This window comes from Danio rerio, chromosome 5 (genome assembly GCF_049306965.1).
Source record: "Danio rerio strain Tuebingen ecotype United States chromosome 5, GRCz12tu, whole genome shotgun sequence".
Lineage (NCBI taxonomy): Eukaryota > Metazoa > Chordata > Actinopteri > Cypriniformes > Danionidae > Danio > Danio rerio.
In genome coordinates this window covers 19,560,493-19,585,581 of record NC_133180.1, presented here as the reverse complement: position 1 = coordinate 19,585,581, position 25,089 = coordinate 19,560,493, and the positions used below count along the sequence as shown (strand labels likewise).

General features: G+C 35.0%; 1 protein-coding gene across 3 annotated transcripts in view; it reads left to right on the top strand.

The window, feature by feature from the left end:
• Window positions 1-25,089, top strand: part of aacs (acetoacetyl-CoA synthetase) — a 76,836-nt gene that overhangs the window by 40,365 nt on the left and 11,382 nt on the right. For all 3 annotated transcript variants that reach the window (XM_073950054.1, XM_005165076.6, NM_201009.1), the window contains 2 exon segments: window positions 8,283-8,347; window positions 15,222-15,344. In XM_073950054.1, the coding sequence (XP_073806155.1) occupies window positions 8,283-8,347; window positions 15,222-15,344 (188 nt within the window).

Below are 25,089 nucleotides of genomic sequence, written 5' to 3'. Positions count from 1 at the left end.
GAAGATGTATTTAAACATAGCTTATTTCATTCATTACATATTTTATCAATCATGCTAAATTAGATATTATTCAAAAGTGTAAATATGTAAATTTGCATCCTGTAAAAAAACAGAGGTATTTTTGTCAATTTTACTGTACCATATCCATGTTTAAAACTAACATCAATATGGTACAGTAATATATTTTAAGGTGGTCATTCCTCTTGTGAGGATTGTCAAGTTTCATAATGTAAAATTAACTATACTGTTTTTTTTATCAAATATTTTTCTAATCTTTTAAAATCACATATAGTTAGAAATAACTGATGCGGTTAGTTTCTGTGTTGTGATAAATAAAATGGGATTTGTTACTTTACTTTAGCTAATTGCTTTAAAAGCAACATGTTTACTTTATAAAAAATAATTTAACTTATCACCTTTTACAGTGTAGATCAGGGGTCTCAAACTCAAATTGACAGGGGGCCATTTCAATGACTGACAATTCATATAAGGGTCATTTTAAAATTCAAACACATAAAAAAAAGTGGAAACCTGATATAATTGATGCATCTTAGGACACCAGACATGATGTTTATATTACAAGCATTACTTGTCATGCAAATCATCATGCACTTAAACAGCTGCTGAAATATGTTTGCGGCTGTTGCGTGTGTGGCCGAGCATTAGACACACACTTAGTCATTCTTCCACAGAATATGAGGTCAAAACTCCAGCTTGTTGTTTTTTGTACATATTAAAGGGGTAGTTTAAATACTATGAAAATACTAATAATAATACCAACTAATTATTGCTTAACTAAAAATTTGATAAGAACAGCGGAAAGCAGTTTGGGTAACTTTAGTGACTTTACTCACGATGGTTCTAATATGTTTTTTTTTTTTTTTTTAACTACAGCAAAGAGGGGGAAAGTATGTATATATTCACATTTACCTTAACATGTTCAATTCAACCAGCAGTAAAATTTTACTAAAGGACATTTTTACAAATCTTATTATGCAAATGAGGAAAATCTATTAAACGAGACCATTTAAATCGAATATTAGCAAAACTATCATATTTGTTACACCACCATCATTATGTGTAAGCCATGTAGAGGTGTTTGAACAACAAGAAACAGATGTTAAAAAACTGAATATAATCAAAGGACCCTTGAATATTTACAAAAACACCTACGGACATATATTTCGACGTTTAAATCAGCACCAGAAATAATCTGCATGTGCGTTACTCTCAACTGCACACAAAGTGAAACTGAAAGTAAATCTTAACCGAACGTATAGTACAGTACTTTAAATCTCCAATAGGTGGCAGGTCAACACCACAAGGGCTATATGTGAATGCGCAACAAAGAAAGTGATTCAAAAACATGTTGTGGAGGGCTGAATCTTGTTATATTTTTGACGTCAGTTGTGGGCCGGAGGGAGGAGGAGGGGGGGCCGTAAATGGAAGATTGGGACCCCTTGTGTAGATGATTTAGGTCGGAGAACCTCAGTTTTTGTGATGTCAACTTTAAGTTTGGAGCAGATCTTGGTTAGACACAGGGCTAATTGTATTTAATTTATGATATAAAAAATTGTTATATTGTTTCTTTATAGTAAACTTAAACTTATTTAACTTTTTTTATTTTATTTTTTTAAATGTTCATTTACCCAAGTTAAGATTTCACATTTGTGTTCTTAATAGGGACTTAAAGATTAAAGTTTGTTAATAACAAAAGTATCAAATTTATTACACTAACATTCAATAGTTTGGAATCAGTAAGATCATTTTAGAATACATATTTTTATTTAGCAAAGATGCATTAAATCATTCAAAAGTAAAAAAAAATAATAATAATAATAATTAGAAAGAAAGAAAATGTTATTCTGAACTTTGTATTGTCATTAAATATAGTATATGAAATATTTTTTAAATGTTAAAATGTACAATATACATTTTGAGTACCAAACAGCATATTAGAATTATTTGTGAATGGTCATGTAAGACTGAAGACTTGGGAAATGATTTAACATTCTAACAGTATTGCTGACCCCAAACGTTTGAACCATGTACTTTATATACTGATTTGAATTAATTGGAAAAAAAAAACTTAAAAAAAAAGAACAAATATATTACATATTATATTTATGTGACATAAAACCCTGAATGCACAACTAAATTTCTTTTTGAATTCTGGTTATTCCTGATTAATTTAACAGCACTTTATAGCCCACAATTCACAGACGATGCATCCTTTATTTTTATTTTGGACTATATTAATAAATGTTGGGTTGTGGACATGCGTGTCATTAGTTATTTTTCAACATCACATTCAGTTTCAAGCAGTTGCACTCTGTCCGGTTGTTTTTAATACAAGAATGTGTCCTGTGTGAGTTGATATTGAGCAGCCTGCTCTCTCTTTGTAAATGTGATTTGGCGAGACGTGTTGTGTCTGTAGTGGCAGCAACAGAGTTTCAGGCTTAATTTGCTCTAATGTGGAATTTCTTAGGCAAGCTTAATTGCGTTAGATTTTTATCACATTGTTTGTGCATGTGCACTTGATGAATGCGTTAAATGAGCAGTCTTGATTTTGAAAGGCAGCTCTGGGTTGTGTTTATGGCTCTTTGCTTCTGTCTTTTTGAGTTTAGCTTTGAGTTAGAGCCCTGTTGGTGACACCAATTAAGTTGCTCCTCTGGGCATGAGGGTTTATTTAGAGTTTATTGAGATAATAAAAAGATGGCTGCGTTTAGTGGCGACACCATTATTGATTATAATAAATCAAACAGTTTTTTTCCATCTTTTGATTTTTAGTCAAATAATTCCCATTCTTCTGGGGAAAACAAAAGACTAAAACTGTATGCTTGTTCATTTTTAAGTTTAAATTCCATATCTCAAATTGCTCCTTAATAGCTGATTCAATTCTAGTTTATTTGTATAGCACTTTTGAACTTTTCTTGCATTACAATATATATCAGAAAGGTTAAGGTTGTTAGTTACTATAACTTAAGTAGTAACTAAAAATAATTACTGACAACTTTAACAGTTAAAGTTATTATATAAAAGCTTAATCATAATCATGCATTAAAATAGTGTATACATGATGTTTAAGTGTAGATGTTCAATGAAGTCAAAGTCCATTGTCAGAGCTTGACAGGAACTTTATCATTACACAGTTCATGGAACAGTTCCTTCTTCCATTTCACAAGTGTTAGTAACTTAAGTGTGATTTAAAATGGTTGCCTCCTTGTTTTCTAGCTCGCAAATTATGTATTTAATTGTGTTTTGTTACTTGTAACCACTCCACGCAGCTTGTACTGTATCTGGTTAACTCTTTATATTCTCATATCACATCTAAAACTATGTTGAAAACGCGATGCGTGCCGCTTTGTTTACGGATTTAAACTGCTGTTTGTTTTTTTCTATGGCCATCATCAGCTGTTCCTACACATATGTGATGGTCAAGTTTGAAAATCGTTCAGCTTTTGCCACTGTGTGGATTTATTCTAAACCATGACACACATTCAGTATTGAGTAATATGCTGGTGTTAAACTGCATTGCTTTAATGCACTCCTGCATTGGGTTCACACATACACCCTGCCACCAATCAGTGCAGATTAGCATCGGGTTTGGGAACAAATTAATCGCTGAACGAATCATATGGGAGCCTATGCGATAATTAGGTAAAAATAAATTCATATGAAGACAATGAAAGTTTTTTTGGACCTTTCATGCATATTAGACTGTTGTTGTAGACCCCCAAAACCAAAATATGACCCTTTTTAACACGTAATAGAGGCTTTTTACACATCCAAATGGACCATTTGCATGCAGTACAAACTAGTTTTAGGCATAACTTTTTAACAGAGTAAATGCTACAAGCATTTAGTTTAATAAAGTTGAATCATTTAGTTCAAACTTGTTTAAAATCTGTCCATTTTGTCTTAACTCATGTCCATTTTTCTGACCAATGAGAGGGCAGTAATTAGCAATAGCCAATGAAGATGCAGGAGAAAACATAGCATTTGGGAGTCTGGAGGAATAAAATTAAAGGAAAAGCCTCTAAATGTTTCCCTTATCTCACTTTTCATTGTTTTTAAAGCTCCATTTCTTTTTCCCCATTCCCAAAATGACTGTGAGCTTCTTTTCTTTTACATGTTGTCATGAAAAAAATACTCCTGTTGCAAAAAGTTTATGAGGGAATATATTTCGGGATTCTCTCTACAATCAGTTTGTGCATAGACACACTCCAGGCTCTATTCGATCATTCGGTCCCTATTCGTAGACATTTGCATTTGTAACACAAATAGAGGCAAATAAAGTTTACATTTACCCCTCTTCAGCAGATGAGGTTGAATTTTCCTTGGATGTCCAGTGCATAGTGAATAAAACATGATGAATGATGAACGATGAATGCTCTCACTTTCTCTCTCTTTTTTTGTATGTTTAGTCGTACAAATATACTGATCCCGGATTAGCTTTTATCTGGTGTCGCTCCCCTTTTAGATTAATTATGTCCAATGTTTACAAATGATCAATATTCAATCAGAGGGCAGAGACTGTGTCCGTGTTGATGAAGGAAATGTGTTTAAGAAAACCTGTTCTGGACAAAGAGCCATTGTGAACACTTTTTTTCTGCATCATTGTCGCTATTGGGGAAAACATTGCTCCTATTTGCCTTTTATAAAATAGAAGAAACTAGGGCTGGACAATATATTGTTTGAGCATCGATGTTGCAATGTGTATATCTGTAATAGTCACATTGCAGGGTTAGATTATTTATTAAATATAAAAATAGATATATTAATAAACATTACTTTGTAAATTATTTATACAATGATTGCCATGTTTTTTTAAATTTGATTGTTCAATATCTGTACATGAATACTGTTAGACTCCCCTGAAAACCATAAAGAACTATTTGTTGTTATTTATTATAATAATGCATAGAAAAAAAACTTGATCATCCAATCTAAATGAATGACATATTTCAAAATGGAGCTATTTAAATCATTTGGTGAAATTCTATTCATATCACAACAAAACGAAATATCGCAACGTCAGGTTTTTCCAATATCGTACAACCCTAGAAGAATGGAATGAAGTTGAGAGCTATTCACTGTAGGTGGAATACTTCACCCATTGATTGAAGCTAAACTACAGTCGGTGATTTGATGGTTTTAAGTTCAATCCATTGTGTTATGTTCAAGGAGTCGTATTTTAGGATGTTGTTGCTACCTTGATTTCTAGTTTTAAGACGTTTGAAGCAGTTGGTATAGGGAGATAACAACATATACAATTGAAGTCGGAATTATTAGCTCCCCTTTGAATTTGTTTTCCTTTTTAAATATTTCCCAAATGATGTTTATCAGAGCAAGGAAATTTTTACAGTATGTCTGAAAATATTGCAACGATTTCAAAAAATCTTTTTTTTACATTGTCATTACGGGGTATTATGTGTAGAATTTTGAGGAAATAAATGCATTTAATCCATTTTGGAATAAGGCAGTAACAAAAAACAAAAAAAAGTGGAAAATGGGAAGCGCTATGAATACTTTCTGGATGCACTGTAGCTTCATATGAGTATTTAACATATATAATCAGTGCTTTACATATTCAGTTATTCTACAGCATACAGTAGCTTACATACATAGCAGGCTCCGGCACCTCTGTGGGCTCATTTTACACACACATACCACAGTTTCTTTAGTTCACATGTTTGCATTTTTAGAGAACTCTTTTAGAGAATAGAAAATCTTCTCTTCAGTAGCCAAAATTAATCAATCATAATATTTAGATGAGCTTGACTGCTATGGAAATTAGAAAATGAACAATCTCCTTATATTCTTATTGAATAGACTGTAGTAAATCAGGGATTTGTGATGCCATACACGGAAGGAAGACATCAGTGGTTGGTCATGTCAGTAGACTGGCACTGGCAAATTTTTTCCTTTTTTTTTTTGGTTTCCCGTCCTGACTGAGATCTTGCTTGTGAAATCACGTTCCATTTCATTTCATATAGAATGCTTTTCTTACATTCTAAATGACCCATTACTAACTGGGCCTTGCCAGCTGCCACCAATCACGCACAAGCAGTTGTCATGGCACCAGTCCACACAATGGATGTCTGTTTTGGACACTAGAGAAAGACAGAATGACAAATAAGTTCATAAATGAAAGTCACAAATTAGCTTCTGATGTTTTGCACGTTAATTATCCAGCATTTGTAAGGAAAATCAAGTTTTTGTCATGACGTCTAAATGAAAAATACGTTTTTTTCTCTGTACTTAATAGGCATTGATGTACAGATGTAGACATTTAAATTTTAATGTTTTAATTAGTGGTTCATTTCGCCAAGGCGACCTCTGAGAAATTCGGGACCAAGCCGAAGGAAAGTGACTGGGTTTTTTTCATGGTTGTGTAAATAACTTTAATAACTAATGATGAGGGTTAATAATCATCTTTTTCAGCCTTTGAAATTCTGTGTTAAAAATATTAATTAAATATAAGGCCCAGATATTTATCAATCTAATCAAAAGTGAACGACATTAAAAGGATAGTTCACCCAAAACTGAAAAACCTGTCATCATCCCAAGCCTGTTTGACTTTCTTGACTGTCTAATTTACTATATTAGGTAGCCTAAGTTACCTAATATAGCCTAAGTTAGCCTATGTTATATGTGCAATCTGAAACAATGACTATGACACAAGTCATAAAAATAAAGCTTCATTATTTTGGTCTCTTGTCAAGACAAGATTTAAATCGGTAGGGATTAAGCCAAAGGAAGCTTGTATAACTCTTTTCATTTATCACAATCTTACTTTCTCTCAGATTTCACTCCCTGGAGCATCTGACATTATGTCACACATAGGACATGCATTAGAGATTCCCCTACGGCAGGGATGGCCAAGCCTGTTCCTGGAGAGCCACCTTCCTAATCCATATCAAACACACCTGCCTTTAATTATCACGTGGTGTTCAGGTCCTAATTAATCGATTCAGGTGTGTTTGATATGGGTAGCAACTGAAATCTGCAGGAAGGTGGCTCTCCAGGAATAGGGTTAGCCACCCCTGCCCTACGGTAATACACCTTATGCACAGATTGCCGCAAAACTCATCAATGTCCGCTCGCGGTTTCTCTAGCTAACTGCCGGGAAAGAGTTCAATGAAAAACATTTATCGATTTTACGTGCATCATAATACCATATATGTAAAGCACAAATAACATCCTTCAATTCGGTTACGTCCAGCGGCTGTCATCCTTGAACCAATCTCATCTCCACCTGTCTGTTCCATTGCTCCGTTTGCTTAAATTTCTTTTGCAGTCTGAAGCGTGTCAAGCACACAATGCCCAATTCGCACCACAGGATTTGCAACTTTTTGTTGATTTTGTGTTGAATTCAGCAATTGTGGAAGCGCGAAGGAAAAAGTATTATGAAGAAAGCTAGAAACTTGTAACCATTGACTTCAATATTTTTTTCCTACTATGGAAGTCAATGGTTACAGTTTTCTTCTAAATATTGCATTTTGTGTTGAACAGTAGAAACTCATAATAATTTAGAACCTCTTTAGGACAAGTAAATTGTGAGTACGTTTTCATTTTTGGGTGAATATCGGTTTAAAAAATACAGATATTAACAGTGTCCGAAAAATGTTGAGCTTTTGATCGCTTTCAAAGGTAGTTCCAGTGTTTGAGTGGACTGCTTTCATAGATGCTCATGTGGTCAAACGCATAAGAAAATCAACCAAAAACCATCTACTTTCTGCCTATTAAGTGTGTAAAATGGGCTGTATTCACGATCTTTTAGGATTGTGCTCTTTCCCACATAATACAAACTTTATGAAATCAACTCTACTGCAATTCCATAACTGCCCTAGACAAATGGAGATTACACCAACACAACCATGTTGACAGCATTTAAGCCGTCCGCGCTCTTCAGATATTGCTCTGCCGTGACCTTCGGCCCCTGATTTCTGACCGTGAGTGATTCCATCAAGAGACGCCTGCCCAAGGCCACTGCAGGTCAACAGGCCCTTTAGATCAATTCCCCCTCACAGGCAGCGAAAGTGTCCTGCTTTTTGTTCTACAGAGAAAGCGAGGAGATCTAGAGTGCTGTGAAAATGAGGTTTTCATGTTTGTCAGAGACGTGATCTAGTGCTGTTATTCCCAACAAGGGCTGCGAGTACCATTTGTTCCTTCAGGGTCTTTTATTCGTCATTTTAGCACTGCCATTTTGCTTTTATGCAGGCAAAATATATACCTTAAAAATTAACATTCAATCTTTTCACATTGTTTTTGAACAGAATCACAATTTTTGGGACTGGAGCGAAATGGCTGGCTGTGTTGGAAGAGAGAGATCAAAAACCAGGTGAGCTGCAGAACCATTGAGTTAATATACTTTTTGTGTGTGTGTGTCACTTATGTGTTTTTTAAATTAATAAAATAGATATAAGAGTACGCAGTACACGCTAGAAATTATTTTTGCTGCTTGTTCAAACTGCTCATTTATAATGAGCTGAAATAACTCAAGAATTGAGTTTTATTTTTATTTTTTTTTGACATTTGATGATTTGTGTTGGGATGACATGAAGGAATTGTGTGGAACCCAGCATTTTTAAAGTTTTCTGTTACATACTCTAAACGGTGCCACAAAGCAAGCCAGACCCATAACAATAAATAAAATTCAATTAAATTGAAAAGGACACCTCTAAAATGAACGAGGACTCCGGAGTCTCATCTCCCTCTGAAAAGCAAACAACAAAAAAGACGACTGACCAAAGAAAAAACGTAAAGTCAAATTTATTTGACATCTGAATTCAAAGGTGACATAAAAAAAAATCTGGTGGAGGTAAAGCCAAAATAACAAACAAAAACTCTGCAACAAACTATGTTTTAAACCTTTTTACTTGCACATACATTAAAACAAATTAAACAACATTTAATTCCCTTCCTACTAACCACAAAACATGAGAAAACTTGATAAAACAAAAAGCCACCCTTCTCACATATGTCTCCGTACTATGGTCTTAGTAGTTTAACAGTCAACATTCAGCATTCATTTCAACAATATCGCAGAGCAAATACAACATAAGTTCTCACGAATAAACAAAACAAGCCTGGGGAGAGGAGACCTTCCGAACGATCGTCCAGTCTGGTTTAAATGGACTTTACCATGCTGGCAAGCTCCCACGTATTAACACCTGATTCACTACACCTGTGTGCGCTATTCATGAAACCAGTCTGAAAGACAGCAGAGAGAGGCAGAGAGAAAGGAACCACAACAAAAAGAAAAACTCACTAACTTCAAATCAAATAACTTTTCTTAAAAAAAAAAAAAAACATAGCATGTACCAGTATCAGTGCTACCTAATTTGCTATAGTGTCAGTGTTGATACTATAGCAAAAACTACGGAACCCCGGAAGGGACGTAGTGGGGGAGAAAAAAAAATGGGTGGGTGAAAAAAAAATAATGGGTGAAAGAAAAAAAAATGGGTGGGAGGAAAATATATATTTCTAAGTTTTTTGCGTTCTCTCGCAAAGTTTTGCGTTCCCTCGCAAAGATGTTTTGCGTTATCTCGCAAAGATGTTTTGCGTTCCCTCGCAAAGATGTTTTGCGTTATCTCGCAAAGATGTTTTGCGTTCCCTCGCAAAGATGTTTTGCGTTATCTCGCAAAGATGTTTTGCGTTCCCTCGCAAAGATGTTTTGCGTTATCTCGCAAAGATGTTTTGCGTTCCCTCGCAAAGATGTTTTGCGTTATCTCGCAAAGATGTTTTGCGTTCCCTCGCAAAGATGTTTTGCGTTATCTCGCAAAGATGTTTTGCGTTCCCTCGCAAAGATGTTTTGCGTTATCTCGCAAAGATGTTTTGCGTTCCCTCGCAAAGATGTTTTGCGTTATCTCGCAAAGATGTTTTGCGTTCCCTCGCAAAGATGTTTTGCGTTCCCTCGCAAAGATGTTTTGCGTTCCCTCGCAAAGATGTTTTGCGTTATCTCGCAAAGATGTTTTGCGTTCCCTCGCAAAGATGTTTTGCGTTCTCTCGCAAAACTGTTTCTCCACAAACACTTCCTGTTCACTTCACTCACGTAAACCCTCCCGTTTTTGCTGAAATTCTCCCATATTTTACCATTCTATCCCACTTTCTTTACATTACTGTGCGCTGATTGTCGCCTTTCACTTTGCAACCTCTGAACCAGTGAATGCATGTTTAAGCGCTGACTGACAGACGCGCTCCATACAATAAACTGATCCCAGATCAGAGTCTGTACGCGCCATTTAAAGGGACACTTCTGTTATCAAACAAGTGCGCAGCAAATGAATCTCATGTTTTGTTTAGTTTGATAACAGAGGTGTCTCTGTAAGAATGCACAGATCTATAATGAAAGCAGTCCATTACTTTAGAAACTGTTTGTGCTCATTTAAGAGAAAATAAGCTGTTTAAAAAACATGCAGGACGGAGATGTTTCATATTATTCAGTGTATTTGTCTGTTTAAACATACACCCGCTCCTCTGTAAATGGCGTGTACAGACGCTGATCTGGGATCAGTTTATTGTACGAAGCGCGTCTGTCAGTCAGCGCTTATACATGCATTAGCATACGCACAGTAATGTAAAGAAAGTGGGGTAGAATGGTAAAATACGGGAGAATTTCGGCAAAAACGGGAGGGTTTACGTGAGTGCAGTGAACAGGAAGTGTTTGTGGAGAAACAGTTTTGCGAGAGAACGCAAAACATCTTTGCGAGATAACGCAAAACATCTTTGCGAGGGAACGCAAAACATCTTTGCGAGGGAACGCAAAACATCTTTGCGAGGGAACGCAAAACATCTTTGCGAGATAACGCAAAACATCTTTGCGAGGGAACGCAAAAAACTTAGAAATATATATTTTCATCCCACCCATTTTTTTTTCTTTCACCCATTATTTTTTTTTCACCCACCCATTTTTTTCTCACCCACTACGTCCCTTCCGGGGTTCCGTAAAAAACAAATATACTGCACTGTAAAAATCTAATAGTTTGCTTTACTTAAAAAAGTAAATACAATAATACTATTGCTTTTAAAACCTATAATTGACTTAAAGTCTAAAAGAAAGTGAGTAATTGAAGTAATTGAATTATGTGTTTGATTATAAAAATTAAGTCAACTTAACCATTTCAAATGACAACAGATTTATTTAATTTAAAGTCAACTTGTAGCTTTTAAGGCAGCGGGTTTGCTCACTTTATTGAAGTAAAGTAACTAATTGCTTTTTACAGTGTGTTGAGAACTCCTTTTTTAAAAAAAGTGAGATTAATATTAATTTTGTCAAAATAAGTAATGCCTTTCATTTTGAATCAAGTATTTTTGTGAAGTAATTATTGCTTCTATTTTTTTTCACAAGGAATATTTACAGTCAGTTATTAATTTTGATTACACAAATCTGCGTCTGAGTATGTTAGCACCGCAAGGCCTAATTCAGATTTTGGTTTCCACATTTTTGCTTATGTTTACATTTTATGAATGTAAAGAGTATGAAGAGTTCAGATGCAAAAGCCGCTAAACCCCACTTCAGTCAAAAATGAGCTAATGACATTGAGTGAATGCTTTAGGCAAATACTACACCATCAACAAATAGATTTGCTTCAAATTATCTAAATCTCACCGTCAGCACATTCAGAAATAAGTTTGTTGGCAAAAGCTGCTAAATGCCACTTCCCTTTGACAGCAAAAGCCGCTATATTCTGAGAACCAATCAGAAGCGTGAATCAAATCAAATGCTTTCAATGTAACAGCGTGCTGATACGCCGGCTTTTATGAGGAGAGATATTACAATTTCGATTTTAAAAGATAGAGTTTGATTAACTAGATGAGCCTGTCCGACTGTCAGTGAATGGCAAATGAAGACATCCCTTACCTCAAAACTCTGTGCATTATAAGTAAAAGAAAATACAATGCAGTCGTAAGTGTACCATGTCATTAAAACCAGACGCTACTTTGAATGAGTCCGATTTACTATACAACAAATTGCTACTCAACTCCATTTCACGAAAGACAGAGTTGAGATGCCATTTTTTATCCCATGTGGATGCTGTGAGGATTAACACAGGAACAAGACCTTAAGTATGGTGAGAATAAATGAATGACAGATTTTAAAATCATCTGAGAAGCATCCTCTTTTTGCCCTGTAGGCCTACATTTTGTTTTATTTGCTAATTTTAAGCTTTTTTTTAAGATTAATATAATGTATAAAACCATACATTATTTGTATTACTTAATATTACCTATAGATCTGATAAGCTTTTTATATTTATGGACAATGCACAGAAATTGATGTTTCATAATGTTTTTACACATCTACCAAGCTTAGCTTACAATTTTTTCAATGTTTACATTGTTCTACTTACATTAAATTTAAATTTCAAATATCAGAAATGGCAGCAAATTTTTAAGATTTAATTATTGTCAGATTTAATGTTATTTATTAATGCACTTGACATTTCATTCATTTATTTTCTTTCTGCTTTTTCCCTGGTTTATCACAGAGGAATGAATAGCCACTTACTGGCTGATTTATATTTTTTAAATTTCAGGTGGTTTGTGTAACGTGTTTTATGTTTGGTAAAATAATTTCTAATGTTACAAATGTATTGCCAAAGATTATATAATAGATAGTAAACACTATAAATAGTAGTATAAAAATAAAATATACAGTGTGTGCGTGTGCGTGTGCGTGTGTGTGTGTGTGTGCGTGTTAGTATATATATATATATATATATATATATATATATATATATATATATATATATATATATATATATATATATATATATATATATACCTTTGAGTTCCATTTCTTTCTCTGTTAATCTTCATTTGGGAAATATTCAAAAATGAGAAAAAAATTCAAAGGGGGCCTATCAATTCTGACTTCAACTGTTTATATATATTATAATTAAATAAAATCTCTCCCTTTCTCTGTCTCTCTATCTCACTATCTCTCTCTCACGCATGTATTAATTTAGCTCTAATTTCCTTCCCAAGTACTGTTACTTTTGACATTATCTCTACTTCACATTCATTTCCCCTTCTCTCCCAGCAGTCTCTAGATGCCACTGACTCATTCATTAAATCGCGTTTGCGTGCTTGTGAATATTCAACAATAATGAGACAAACTGAAAGTGAATTAAAAGCAATTTACAGTGGAAGATGGAGTTTATGCATAATGTCTGCCATGAGAGCAAGCAAGTTAGGGTTTTTGTTGTTTTTCAAGCATGCATTTGGTTTGTTATGCAGGATTTTTAAAGGGCTAATTAACAGCTTATTAATAATGTGCATTAAAATAGATAGTTACACTTGCACATTTTTTTATTAAAATATCATTCATTTCAGTCATACTAAATCAAATGAATATAAATTCAATTTTATATATTTTTTATATTATATTTTCATTTTATTGCTGAACAAAATAACATTGAGTATTAAAAATTAGAATTTTACATTACAAGGGGGCCTATTATGCAAAAATCAGCTGTATAAGGGATTTAAACAACAGTCGGTGAATACAACATGCTCCTAATGGTCCACTTCATAAAAACAGTCTGCAGAAACACTTTGATTGACATTTTACCTATGTACATGTCATCAAGGAAATGACATGTACCCCCCCCCCCCCCCACCCTCATTAGTGACCTATCTCTCTATCTCTCTCTCTCTATGGCATGTTTTAAATGCTGGATTAATGCACAAGAAAGTTTTTATCCTAACAGTTTTACAAACATGTTTTATACCATTTCAAATATATATGTTTGTCCATGCTGTATGTTATAAGTACACATACATTGTTTACCCATAGTGTTTACATGGTCATAATACAACAAGTAATACAACAAGCTTTTGCAGCTGGACATTGCTTTAGAATGCCCTTGATGGGTGAACATTAGCCAGTGGGGGAGTGTCTTGTGTCTCTCTAGGTGTGAATTATTCATGACCATTGTCATTCCATTGTTATGACCCAAAATTTTTCCAAAATTAAATCATTCTAAATTTTTCTTTAAATTAGAGAACAAAATAATTTTTACATAATTGTGAAGTAAATATTGTTGCCTACAAGACTGGTTTTTCAAAAGTCTTATTCAGGCCCATTCAGTCTGCTTTTCTTGACCTTACTTTAGCTACATTTTTTTCTCCAAAACCTACTAACCACACATTATTTATTTTTTCTAAAAAACGCAAGCATTTTCATCCATATTTCTCACATATTATTGTAGGACAGTTTGTGCTGAATATAAAAAATACATGTTGACCAATATTATGTAATAAGTAGCTGAAATACACACAAATGTCAGGGCATGTCAAAACATCTTAGGGCCCCAAAATCATTTCAGACCCCAGAGGGTTAAATCTGCCACTATGCTGACACACAGGCATTTGTAGCTCTGTCCTCTTTTAAAAAGAGCATAATCTCATTTGAATTTAAAGTTACAGTCACCAAAAAGGGTGCTGAAATTTCTCACTCTAGGGATATAAGAGACTTATTTTACATCTTGTAAAAATGGGTGCTATAGGTCTCCTTTAAATGTATGTAACATTAATTTTTTTTTATATAAAATGTATATTAAAATAAGGAAGAAATATATTTATTTTCACAGTCCAGTTAAATCTCAAATAACAAAACCATTACATTTACTGTATTCCCTACTAAACATTCAGTTCATCATCACTGTTGTGCGTGCGTGTGTGTGTTGGGGGTCAGAGATGTGCTTCCTGGCCCTCCGCTGTTCCCTTTGGCTGCTTGACATTTTGGAGTGACACCTGTTAGCCTGTGGGGTGTGGCAGTGACTCTGATAACCAGGGCGAGAGACCCTCTCTACACGGGACCCCAGGCGGGTGGCCTGGCATGTCGCCTGCATACATTTTTCAGCACAGTTTAATGCGCTTACTAATTCTGATCACTGTGAACCAACCCATCTGCCTCCAGAATACAAACCAAGCTGAGCTTAGCTGTATTATTCAAGACTGAATTTACAACAAATCCAAACATGCTTGAATTTTTATTGAAGATTGATAGTGTCACTGCTGTTGATTACTGAATGAATATGTGGGCATCTCAAGCTGATTTGAATGTACAGTATGTGGCCATTATTGTTGTTGTTTTTTTATGTTGTACAAGCTTTTTTTTTTCATTAAATGCAGTGTTTTTTTTACATCGTGAGTCTTAAGCAGTTTTTTTTTAATTAATAGATTGTGTAATTCTTTTCTGTTTACAGCAAGCACACACAGCCTGCAGACCCTCCACACACTCCTGTCTACAGGATCCCCACTGAAGCCCCAGAGCTATGAATATGTGTACAGCTGTATTAAGAACAACGTGCTCCTGGGATCTATATCAGGTGTGTTCTCCTTTATCTCTTTCCATTTCTTTTTCCTTCTTTCATTTGCTGCTTTACTTCTTTATTTCCGTTGTCTGCTTTTTATTTATTTATTTTTTTGTCCTTCCTGCATTTTATTACACAACTCGTTTTCTTTCCTCAGTTATTAACCAACATTCCTTCTTCTCTTCATATTTTTTTACTTTTATGCTTTACCTGCATCTTTTTCTTCCTACATTCCTTTTTAATATTTCCTCTTTCGTTGTTTCTTTCTACGGGTTTTTCTCTCTGTTTTTCAGTTACTCTCCTGACTCCATGCATTCCATTTGTTTGCTAATTTTCCTTTCTTTCCAGTTTCAGCATTTCCTGTCCTTTTCCCTCTTCTTTAGCTCTTCCTTCCTTCTGTCCCTCTTCAATGCCACCTTTCTTTCCTTATTTTTACCATATTTCTTTATTTTCCTTCTCCTTTTCCTGTTTCCTTTATTCTTACCTTCCTACTTTCTGCATTTCCCCTTATCTCTTTCAGCTCTGTTTATTCATTATCAGACTCTTTGCCCTTCACCTATTTTCCTTAAATTTTCACTGTCTTTCCTTCCTTTTTCTTCTCCACCTTCTTCCCTTTTCTGCATCCTCTTCACTTTTCTGTCTTCATTTCTCTTTAATTTTTATACTCTTTTCTTCCCCTCTGTCCTTTTGTTGATCCATATTTCATATTCCTCAGTTCCTTTTTCCTTCCTTCCTTCCTTCCTTCCTTCCTTCCTTCCTTCCTTCCTTCCTTCCTTCCTTCCTTCCTTCCTTCCTTCCTTCCATGTTTAACTACATTTCATCTTTCTTTCTTTCTTTCTTTCTTTCTTTCTTTCTTTCTTTCTTTCTTTCCTTCCTTTTCTTGTGCCTTCTGTTTTTGACCATCTGTCCGTCTATCTACATAATTCTAACTTTGTTTTCTTTCTTTCATTCCTTTTATTGTCTTTTATCTATCTGTCTGTCTGTCTGTCTATCTACATAAATTTCTTTCTTTCTTTCTTTCTTTCTTTCTTTCTTTCATTGTCCATCTATTCATCTTCTTTCTTTTCAATATTTCACTCTTTTATTCCTTTTTCTTTTATCCATCCATCCATCCATCCATCCATCCATCCATCCATCCATCCATCCATCCATCCATCCATCCATCCATCCATTCAATCTATCTGTCTTATCTGTCCTGTCTGTCTATCATTTTGGTTCCCTATCATATCCTATCCTAGTCATCATACCTAGTCCTTATATCCTGGTCAACACACTTTTTACTTTTCCAACAATCATCAGTGCTTCAGCTCCTCTTGATAGTACGGTTTGTGTGTGTGTGTATGTGAAAGTGTGATCCCGTGCCTGCAGGGCCCTGCGGAAACAAATTAGCATCAGCGTTAACAGCTGTGGTGGACTGCTGATTTTGTGTGCATGTGTGTGTGTTTGTGACTGGGGTCTCGCAGCATGTCTCTCTCACACACCACCTGTGCCCAGTTTCTCCCTGCGGTTTCACCAGATGAGCTTTGCTCTCATGGCAGGTCAGCGGCAGCCTGCTACAGTCATGTTAGTCAGATTGAACCTCTCAGACCTGTTTTGTTATTTAACTTCTTCTGTGCAGTGCCTGTTTCTGTATAAGGTAATATAGAAAAGAAAGTTGCAGCAGTGACATTGGCTGTTCCTCAATTCCTGACATTGTATCTGTGTTCCTAAGAACACAGATAATGGGCCTGTGTTTTTGTGGAGACCGGTCTTGCTAGGTCACCTCTAAAGAACGATCTCGGGAGACCGCAAGAACACAGAACACGTCCTGTAAGAAATGAGATGCTAAACATTACAGCATTCATACAACCTCCTTTTCAGTGTATATAACTTGCACAAAAACCTTACAAATATACTTTGCACTTAACAAATAAAACTGATTTATTGTCTTCATTCAGGAGAAATCCTAACACAAATAAGTTATATTGCTGAACTTTAATAATAAATATAATAATAAATAATAAAGGCTTCTCACCTGTCCTTGGACTGTGGGGGAAAGCACTCGGAAGAAACCCACGCGAGCATGGGGAGAACATGTAAACTCCACACAGAAATGACAACTAACCAAGCTGGGGCTCGAACCAGTGACTTTCTTACTGTGGGGCGACAGTGCTAACCACTGAGCCATTGTGTCACCTGCATCCTTGATATCAAGAACGCATACGGGAACTTTCATGTGTTCTTTGTTCTTATGGACTTCGGCGGTTGATGATGTCATTACACGAAAACACATTGTTCGAACGCATATTGAGAAACAGCCATTGCTATACTATACTGAATATTCAGGAACATTTTAGTATAGTGGCCAGTTCAACGTATTAACTAGTGGCTTATAACTTGCCTATTTTTAATATTAGTAAATAATAATTTCATAATCTGCATAATCTTATTCAAAATTCCTAATGCTACCCAGTTTGGAGCTAGAATTATGAAAGTAAATTTGATCAAAGTTTTTTGGTGGATGACCTCTGACCAACTTTCTGCACAACCTGATTTTTGCAATCTGAATTTCTGCATTTAGATTTTCAGATATTAAATTGATGTTCAGAATTTCTTCATCTTAAAAAATTAAAACCGTATTTTTATAAAATGAATATCTGCAGTTTAGAAATTCTGAACCAAAAAATGTTGTTTCAAAAGACGTATCTCAAATAATCTACCTTTAAAAATCAGTTGTCTTAAATTTCCAATGTTTAAAATTCTAAACTTTTTTTAATTGCATATAAGTTTCAGTTGGATGAAAAAACACTTAAAATTACACGATTCAAATTCAGATAGTTTTGTTGTAATATTAGCTCTATAGAGGGATTGACATTAACAACCACCAACCTGTCAAATGCGGGTAGGTTTCAGCTGTGGCGGGTAAGATAGATAATTTTTAAATTGTAGTTTTCTTAAAAGCAGAGCTCGACAATAAAGATGGCCCAATATGCGTGCAAATGTGATCTTAGAATTGAGAAGCAGCACAAAATTAGTGTGTTCACGGAGGCAAAAGAAGGCAGGTAAATATCGAATGAGAGGATGATCACTTGCGCACAGGTGATGTGATGCAACTTTAAAAAGTGTGCACGCTCCTGTTTCCTTGCACGATGGCGCAAAGCAACCGTTCCTTGAAACGCAACCGGTGCGATTAGTTCCCTTTGAAATAGACTGGACAAAAAGCGATGATTGCACCCACAGTCCTGCTGCTTTCAAGAGCTCCAAATAAAAAAGTATATATATGCTTTTGTGAGCGGCTGCAGTTGCTTTCGCTTTTAACATTCTTTGAACAGATTCTTATGAGCCTAACATTAACCGCGAGTGTTTGATCATTCTTTCATTATCCCCTGCTTGGCTTTGCTTACAGTTATTTTTGTTAATATGGTTTAATTAGGGTTTTTACAGTAACATTGCTTTAATAGGAGATTAACTCCTCATTTATGTGTAGTTAACAGATGATATGAGACCTACGTTTTAAATGTCAATTGTTTTTTTAAGAGGTTTTGTTGAATAAAAAGTGCTTGTATAGAGCAATATTTTACTTGTTTTGACACTAAGAAATAATTATTTATATATTTTTGGTGTGCTTATAGGTAAATTTGGTAAATCCAAAAAAAATATTGGTGAGCCCTGAAACATCATGTAAAATAAAAACTATTAGCAATGCGATACTTTTAAACCACGGCCCATTTGCTCATGCACATACAGAAAGCTCATACATGACACACAAAAATGTGAAATGAATGAGGAGGCATGTGGACAACACACAATTTAAATATTATGAAATATTAGCATGTCAAAGTCAAATGTATGCAACTAAAATACATTTTCCCATCAACAAAGTTGTGGCTAGTTATGTTGGAAATCTACTAACCACAGTGGCTGGTGATCAATAAGGTTAATGTTAAGCCCTGGCTCTATATACTCTATGAAATGCAGGGTTTCACACAATTCCTTCATGTTGTCCCAACACTAACTCATTAAGCTAATGCAGTCATTTTTACAAAGCTAAGCAAGCAAAATACTTTTTGAGTGTTCCCAGTACCTAAACTACCTTAATAACTATTAATAAACAACAAATTAGCCATTTATTGAGCTAAAAGTCGTAGTCTCAATTGTAAGTCGCTTAGGACAAAAGTAAAACGACTAAATCTAATACTTTGTTAATTGCTAGAATGTTTTTACAGTAGTTGAAATCGCTGTATCTAAGATATTATGGTGGGTATAATGGTTTATAAAAGTTCAATCAACCAATAATTTTGTTTAGATGAACAGAATTAAAACATAAAGCTGTATTAAATGTAATGGTCCTAAATGAGTGACTGATATTGCGGTGCATTCGGAAGACGTTTTTGCATATGTCTGCCAGGGAGACCTTTTGATTTGCCATTTGGCTCACATTTGATAACAAGACAGCAATCTGACTGAATTCTGACACGTTTACAGAGCACACGAGCCTCATAACTTTACAGAAAAAGGTTTTGACTGACATTTCCTGACTCCAGAGGTTTTTGAAATGTCAGACAACCTGAAATTGTCCACTGAAAAAAAAAAACCCAGCAGCACAGATACACAATTCTGAGCTCAGATAGCCTACTGGCCTTCTGAAATCTGCTGTATCTCGTATCGATGCTGCGTCCGCCTCCCCCTCCGGTTTGTGACCTCTGCCAACCCGAAGCAGATTTGACCTTGACCCCAATGTCAAGCAGAGCATATGTGCCAGGGCTTGTTTCCCGCCGCTCCTGTTACTGTGCCAGTCGGGCTCCTGAGCGCAGAGGGGCATCTGGCAGGAAACTTTTAACACTTTCAGCCACCCAGAATCACCTGAATCCAATAGACCCCCTAATATCACCTGCCATCTGTCACATGCACACATAAGAACACATATATCTATCATCCCAGCAACCTTTCCCTCTGTCTTATTTATTCCTCTCCTATTCTCCGTCTCTTTTATAATCTGATTTTACAGTTATTACATTTGTCAATTACCGAGGCCTATTTTTATTTACACCCGCTGCCATCCGGCACCTCCCCTCCCTGTTTTTCCTGCACAAAACCTCATTATTTTGAAATATTGATTGTCTGGCTTTTTCTTTTGGCTTGCAGTATAAATTTTCTGTCTCTCTGTGTTTCTCTGTGCTGGCATTATGGTGACTGAGCGTCTGAGCTGCACACATATGTATGTCTTTACATTGGGTTACTCGTTAAATCTAGGCTTCAACTTATTCTACACAAGTAAGAGAGTAAAATGTAATGGAAAATCCTTGTTTAATGGATACATTTATTTATGCACAACAAAATTAATTTTAATTAAACAACATGTTTCCTAACAATAACAAATTAAACACAACAAAAAATGACAGCAGTTAAAGTCAAAATATACGCAAATATTTTCATTAAAATAATAATTAAAAAAACACTAGGACAGTCTTTGCTGTCTTTATGTACTTGCATTATGCCAAATCTTTAGTTCAAATCCTCAGAAATGAGCAATTTTAACTAATGACACAGACCGTGTCCTTTGTCGATATGCTAATGCAGTGCTTCCCACACATACACTTTACTTGATCGGGCTGTCCGGGTATGTTAACGGCCACCTAAGTATATTTGGTGGTGACTCGTGAATAATACTATTATTATCATCCTTTTACACTTTTTGCTTATTCGTTCAAAAATGCCAAACATTCGCGATCGATAGACCAGTGGAAAATAATCTCTCGCTCTGCACATTTCCTCCTGCTGGTTCTTTTTAGGCATGGGACAATAACCGGTTTCAAAGGTTTACCGCGTTTTGGAAAAGTCAAGGTTTTAAAACCACAAACGTTTTTTGTTATACTGTTTCTAAGGTAATTTTTTTTAAACAAGTTTTTCACAATTATTTTATTTAGTTTTTTTTTTTAGGGCAACAGTATCTCCAGGAGAAAATAAACCTTTACATCAAAAGCTACTGGTCCAAAATATTTTAAATGTTTCTCAAAATAAAAAATCTTGTGTGTATGTATTGTGTTCAGAAGGGGAAAAATGTTGTTTTTTACCCAGACATTTAAAAAGTACAAATCGGAGAAGTAATCACAACACCGTGATACTGTGAAGTTTTTATCCAAGGTTATCATACCGTCAGAATCTTATACCAGCCTATGCGTAGTTTTGTGTGTGCGAGAATCGCCAACACTCACACAGACACACTCACATGTTCTGCAGACCCACAGAGACGCTCCTTTTGCACCTAAATGTGTCCGACCGTAGTTTTTAAATCTTCTAAAATGTCAGCTATTTAGATTTTACTTTCGCTTTCTAAAGTTGCCATTATTTGTATGCATTTTTGCATTACCTTTTTGCAGCTGACTGCATGTGCACAGCCGCGAGAGAAGCATTAAATGATTAATCATTTAATAAACAACGCAGATAAACTTCATCATGTACTCCGAGAGAATAAAAATATACTGGCTGCAAAATATTTGTACACCATTAGAAATGGCTACTCAACTAATTTGTCTTATTTAAATAATCCACACTTTTTATTCTAGTTATTATCATAATTTTTAGCTATAATGTCTATTTTTATTCCCTTTTCTGTTATATATTTCTCATTTGCTGTATATTTTATTAATTTAATGTTGATATATTACATGCTTTATACATGTCTAAAATGCTTTGGCAATATTGTACTGTCATTTCAATTAAGCAACTTTAGAGAGAGAAAGCGAGCAGCCTTTCCCTGTCAGTGGGTGCACATGGCTTCTAAATAGCATAAAAGAGAAATGGTGGATTTCTTTAATTCAACAGCCTTTTTTTAAAACTTTAACCTACTGAAAAGAAAAAGGTGTATAACAGTCTCATAATAAATAAAATATATAGTTAATCACATTATTTTTTGTTTGTTGCATGTAATTGATAGAGGTCTGAACCTACAATGGTCTCACGGTTCAGTTATGATTATCATGCCATCAATTCGTTTTAATTTTTATATCTCGGTGCATCACGCAGCATTGGCGATACTTTCCATGAACAATTTGATATTTTACGTGGAAACACAATAATTCTTGTATTAAAATTAATTATTTATTTATTTATACAATATTATGTACAATTTTATCCTTGAATACAACCAGTAATGTGTATGTACTGTACCTTTAATTTTACCTGCTCAAAGAAAACACTCTTTTTGTATCTATCAACCAAAACATAAAAACATGCACAGAACAACATGAGCATTTATAGCAAGTGAACAAACATGAACATTATATCGCTTGCTTTTTGAGCTGATCCATTATAGACAGCAACGTGGTGGAGAAAACACGTTCTCAGCAGGTCATAGGGGCCACAGAAAGTGAGAGAAAGAGAGTTTCAACTTTCATTTTTTTCTAGCTGTGTTCTGATGTATTTCCCTCTCAGTGAAAAACCGTCCAGCAAACTTACAAGCAGTGAACTGTGCACCGTTATCTGCTTTTTAAGTAGTTAGAGTGTTTTAACTACTCACGGCTTCCTCCTTTGCCATTGTGAGCTACCGCTATAACACAAACTGTATGTGTAAAATGACGTCAGTACGTAATAACTGGTTATGATAATTATTGAACCGTTACCAAATTGTTTGTGTCTGCATCGCGGTGCACTAAAGAAACAATTCATTTCGACACCCGGATGAAAGGTGTGTTTCAATCCAGCTACAACCGCAAGTATATTTCAAACCTGTGGGAAGCACTGTAATGACATCATTCACCCTTGATTTATAGTTTTATATAAAGCAGCAAAACACCAACGATGCTTTGACATGTTGTGCGTTTTATTAGACTGCGCAGTTCAGCATTATAACGGAACCCTAAAATGTATTCAGTTTGATAAATCAGTGCTGCTTCTTCCCTAAATGACCACAACCAGAAAAAAAAACGTAAGCGGTCAAATGTGGCATAGTAAATACCTCCCTCCCCATCTCTTATCAGCAATCACTTCAGCGTTCTTGCTTCGCTTTGACAGCTTTCACCTTACTCTGCTTCATACTGCCATGATAATAAATTTTAAATATTTCTCATTAGGCGTGCGATGAGATGCATACTCCCCGAGACAAAACAAGACACGAGATTTGATTTACGATAATGAGACCTGATGAGATTTTTACAAAATGTTTAGGAAATCTTCAATGATGAAATATATTAATGGAAAACACTCATACTTTTCATCCATGAGCAAGATTTTTGCAGGAGTCCCATATAATGTAATGAAGACAACAACTCTCATGATTCCACCCTCTAGGGACAAAAATTAAATGCTCCTTTATATTAGAATAACAGGAGTTTGATAGTAGGAATTTGCACCTTTAATCTTCTAAATCATATCACATTCATCTTTATATATGATTCTGTTAAATGTTTAATTTAATCTGATTGGTTGACAAAAATTTTCCACGAACAGCTGAGGTGATTCCAGACAAGTCTTGACATCATTACAGATTTGTTTCATTTCACTTTTTTAGAGCTACTAGCAATTAGAGAGAGAAAAACATATATAGATCAAACAAAATGAACATGTTTTTTTTTTTTTATAGCAAGCAATTGCAAAATAACCATACAAATATATTAAACAAAACGCTAGACATGAGAAATAATTTTTCAAGTTTAATCTCAATATTACCTTTTGGTCATGTGTACTCTTACATAGGGCTTCGGCATCAACGCTTTATGGAGGGAATGGAGTCTGAAGTTGGGGCTGACATGATCATCATAGCAGCATCAGCCAATGAAATTAGTCCTCAAACGATTTCTGTCTGAGCTGGGGTATTTGCATAAAAAAAATCTGATTTGCTGATACTTCCGTTGGCACTTGAAAAGTTGAGAAATTCCCAACTTCTGCGAGCAAGGCAGCTGAAGTGGCGCCGACCCATTTACAATTCAGTTCGGCAACCCATTAAACCTATACATTTCAGTTGACGTCACTCATTCAAAGTCAATGGGAAGTGTTGCCGCACATGCTACATATAAATGGGAGTACAAACTTGCTCACATAGCAGCTCTGTGATTTTATCAATAAAATAGTTTTGTGAATGAAAGTTTATGGAATACTTCTCATTACCAAGGTAGTTGTTGAAGCAGTGAAACTTGCATTTTTGTTATTACCAGAGATCTCTATGTAATATCTGTATCAACAATGTCTTGGGGGTTGTGAGAAACATAACATAAGCAAAATAATTGGTGTCGGGCTATGTAATTAGATTTAGCATATAAATTAAACATTACAGATCAGCTTTATAGTATTAAACAAGAACCGATTAATATAGGCTATGGATTTATAAGAAAACAATGCATAGCACTACCACTACACTTCATCTCGAGTCATTCAGCCATACCAAAACAACATGTTAAAAAAAGAAGCTTGCCATTGGATAAATAGAAATGTTGTTTTATTTTTGCACTGGCACTATTTTAAGTTTCTCCCCCACACTTGATGCTTCTTGCTTTAGTTTTCTGGCTACTATTTAAGGGGTTTTATATATAAATATCTGCATAGGTATTATGTGGGCCTATTTTATACCTGAAGGAAGACTTCAGTTTGATGTTCAGCTTGTTCCTTTTGCTTTTATGGGGTCTGAAAACAAATCTATATGGAAGGTCTGCGAACAATAGGAAAGATGAATAAACCACAAAGCTACTGGCAAATTATGCAGTTTGCAATAATAAAAACATCCCATCACCCCCCTTTCTCCAGATATTTATCGAAATATCTGAAGTTTTTATGCTCTTGAGATATT